The sequence below is a fragment of the Pollachius pollachius genome, assembly GCF_949987615.1.
Source record: "Pollachius pollachius genome assembly, chromosome: 18".
In the NCBI taxonomy this organism is placed as follows: domain Eukaryota; kingdom Metazoa; phylum Chordata; class Actinopteri; order Gadiformes; family Gadidae; genus Pollachius; species Pollachius pollachius.
The window spans coordinates 2346513-2350409 of NC_136951.1; the positions used below are offsets into that span (position 1 = coordinate 2346513).

Here is a 3897-nt window from a genome sequence, read left to right on the forward strand (position 1 = left end):
TATGATTTCTCCCACTCTACCTCTCATTGTCTACCTTTGTCCGTCTCTCTCTCCCGCAGGCATCGTCCTCACAAGTTTCCAGCTCTCCTTCAAGATTGCCAGTTTGGCGAACACCCCCGCGTACACCAAGATATACCAGCACACACTGGACTGGTTTCCAGGTTTTGTCTTCCTCCTATCCAGTTCCATCAGCGTGCTGGCAACCATCCCCATCAGGTTTGTAGAATCCACACACATTCTCATCACCAAACTGCCCAGACCTACCCTGGACCTACCAGACTCTCGTACTTCATTTTATTTATACAGAGAGTCTGGACCTACTCAATTGACAAACGTTAACTCACTTGAAGGCGGGTGCATGTTGAAGTTTAAAACTATTGGATCTTCCCAGTGTCACTCTGGATCTGCCATAACCAATCGCTAACGTTTGGCCGGGAATCACGTTGCGCACAGGCTGTAAACAAACGATCACAGTGAGTGACGATGTCCGTCAACGAGGACTGACTTTAACATCATTGATCTCAGCCACTCCCTCTGTTCGCTGATTGGACGCAGAAAAATTAGACAGAGAAAACCCACTAACATACCACAGACCCAGACCTAGTACTGAAGGGAAATTCAAATTGAACGGAAATACTAAGGCGGGCGGAGCCAGGCTAGCCCAGTCCCCTGAATATGTAAAAATACGCTCTGACAAAATAATAGTAACTCTACAGTAGCAAGTAAAGGTAAATGTTAGCTAGCACACTATACAATACCAAGTTTAAGTAAAGGATACCTTGCATACTTTAAGGTACAAAGTATATGTTCAGGGGTGCTAAACGGGTTATACAACAACAGTAATTATTAAATCTGGTTTGTGAATTCAAAAAATACCTCTCATTCCTTCCTGGTCAGTCGCACACACACACCTCAATAATGTTGACATTTTGTTGAAATATAACCCATTCAGACATCTTAAACATGTATTTATTACATATAGTATATGTAGTAACATATAGTATTTGTCATAACATATAATAACTACAGTGGCGGGCCGTGCATTTCACACCTAGGCCTTCACTGGTGTCCTACATGAACTAATCCACCTCTTAATGACTCCACGGCTATAGAAACCATCAATATTACACAGAAATGCAGTATAACAAGGCGTTGCTTCACAGACAGGTATCTCATGTAGAAAGAAAGAATGCCATTACTAAAACAAGAAACCCAATTAGGACAATTCAACAGGTCTATTTTCACTGTAGCCACAGCTGCCATAGATACATCATATCTAGCAGAAACATCAATATTAACCTAATTAAATGACAGAAATATTAAAAAGTTTGAATAAAATGCATTACTCACCAAAACGACTGATTATTTGTACACAAAGTCCATCCTCCTTTCTTTCCTCAAGAAGAGTTCGATTACTCTGTTGTACAGTTTATCTGTGTGTTTCAGTTCCAACAATAAGTCCCTCTCAATCGCCATGTCCAGTCGTGTTCCTGGAGAAAGTTTTAATTTGCTTCAGGGAATCGCTTTATTTATTTATTTATTATTTATTATTAACTTTATTTTAGTTTGTGCCCGTAGCTATAGATGCTTTGCTGGCTCTGACTAGTACTCTGACCATCCAATCAAAGGACGTGAAAATGCCAAGGTCACTGGATTCCTGCTAGATGGCCTCGGTGTTGCCAACTCAAAATCTGATTGGTTAAAGCAACAGCGTCATTGCCACCTACTTTAAGCTACAGACGCCAGCACTATCGATTCTGAAGGCATCAAGGCAGATTTCTTTGACCCTGGCAACACATGATGGCTGAAATATGATTGGATAAAAGCTCTAACATAAACATACACTAGTGGAAGCAGCGCAACCAAGAGAAAAGTTATGAAATGAAGAGAATAGACTATTGGAAATAATTTAATACATATTCATGGCAAAAAATATATGAAAACATAAGTCAGTTATTCTGATAGTGTTTAGGCCAGCAGAGGCCTTGCTGACAGCCCACCAATGACTAACTATATGTAGTACAGTGGTTCCCAACCGACCACATTACATTTATTGAGCCGATGCTTTTGTCCAAAGGGTCTTACAGTAAGTGCATTGAACAATGATGATATAAATATACAAAAAAAGTACATAAAATATATCATAAAATAAGCAAAGCAACTGCTTTTAAGGGCTAATTTTCTGGGTTAGAGTTCAAAATTCTAAATTGTGAACTATGAACTAGATCATTTTAAACGGTGTGAACTGAACTCTGAGCTAGCTCATGTGAAGTGTGAACGTGCACAACACTGCGGCTAGTGGACTGGCAGTTGTGCAGCGAGGGATTTATTGTGTGTTGAGCAGAAGGGAAGTGACATTGAGGAAGTGAGCGTGTGGTCTCTCATGTTACTCTTTTTGGATTTCTGTTCCACTGTGTTACTGGCCCTCATTCTGTGTCACTCTATATCAAAATACAAGACGGACACCTTCCGATCATTACCTGTTGTCTTTGTTGAACATACCAAAGGCTATAACACCCTGTATCCAATTGGGTTATCCTTAACTCTGTTAAGAATGAGATCTCTTAACCCTACACCCTATGTTCAAGTACCCTAGCTAGCACATACCTGGACCACAACACAATGTGACTACCTGACAAAGGGTATCCAAAGTATCCTCATAACAATGTTTGATTCCAGCACACCAAAGAACAGCAGGGATCTATATAAGATTCTAGCCTGCTAACAACATATTCTTAGCAGGCTAAGGCTATCTATAATTATATAAAGATAAACACACACACACACACACACACTAATGCTGACGTTTTGTTACTGTGTTCTTTAGCATTATGGGCTGCAGGCTGCCGCTGAAGCCGGCCTATCAAAGGATTGAAGAAAGCTGAAACTACGAATGGACAGGGACACATTGGGACCACTGGTGTGTAATTGGCTGCTGAAGGTGTAGCCGTTGAAGAAGCCATCCCATTGGTTATGACATATGACATGTCATGGTGTCAACTTTTCATTGTGTTCCTTGAGGCAATATTTAAATTTCAAGCAAAGTGTACATGTTTGCTTCTTAGTGCAATTTTATTGAATATAAATATTCTTATGGTTTTACCATTTGAGTCCATCGTTATAAATATTTGTTATAAATATTGGGAGTCATGATTGTCCAGTATTATTGTGTATTTAATATATTGTTGTTAATATAATAAATAACTATTATATTAGTCTTTATATTATTCTACACATTAAAACAAACAAGACTTTATTGTATATTTAAAATAATGTATTTAAGATGCAAGGAGTTTCTCTTTTTTTTTACTGGTTCCTAAACTCTAAAGTCTCTTGACCCAAATCATTTTTTACTTATATTAACATCATCATTGGCGCTACGAAATATGCTAAGCAAAAGGAGATTGGGTTGCAATTAAAGTGGCGGGGGATGACTTCTTCTATGAATAAATTATGTAAAATGCCACAATCCTGATTAACTAGATTACGCGCGTAACGCGCCTAAACTGACGCTTGATCATTGTGTCACAAAAATGGTTCAACGCGCCTACGCAGCTAGATGAGCCCGCCCAGCGGAGGTGTCTTGCTTCGCCCTGATGGGGCTTATTTTCGATAATGACCGGCGACGTTCTATACATTATCCCGCTTATTACACGGCTACTTGCCAAAATGAAAAAATAACTTCACATGGTGTCTTTTTACAATTTATTCGTTACCAGCATTCGTAGTGTTGATGAGCAGAGAAATAGTCTGCCAAAGACGTTGACGTCGCTTAGCAACCAAAGACGCAGGGGTTGACAAGTTACCGGATTACTACCCATGCAAGTGAACAGAGCGTTCCACGGCGTTGAGAAGACCCGTGTAATAAAGGCCTATAATATTTCTGTTTATGGCATA

The 3897-nt window shown here is 39.5% G+C and overlaps 1 protein-coding gene across 1 annotated transcript in view; it reads left to right on the forward strand.

Moving 5' to 3' along the window:
• The window catches only part of slc46a2 (solute carrier family 46 member 2), a 5921-nt gene extending 2727 nt beyond the window's left edge, over positions 1 to 3194 (forward strand). The window contains exons 5-6 of the mRNA XM_079755547.1: positions 60 to 216; positions 2828 to 3194. Coding sequence (XP_079611673.1) covers positions 60 to 216; positions 2828 to 2885 — 215 coding nt within the window. The 3' untranslated portion in view covers positions 2886 to 3194. The remainder of the gene's footprint in view (positions 1 to 59; positions 217 to 2827) is intronic.
• The last annotated feature ends 703 nt before the right edge of the window (positions 3195 to 3897 follow it).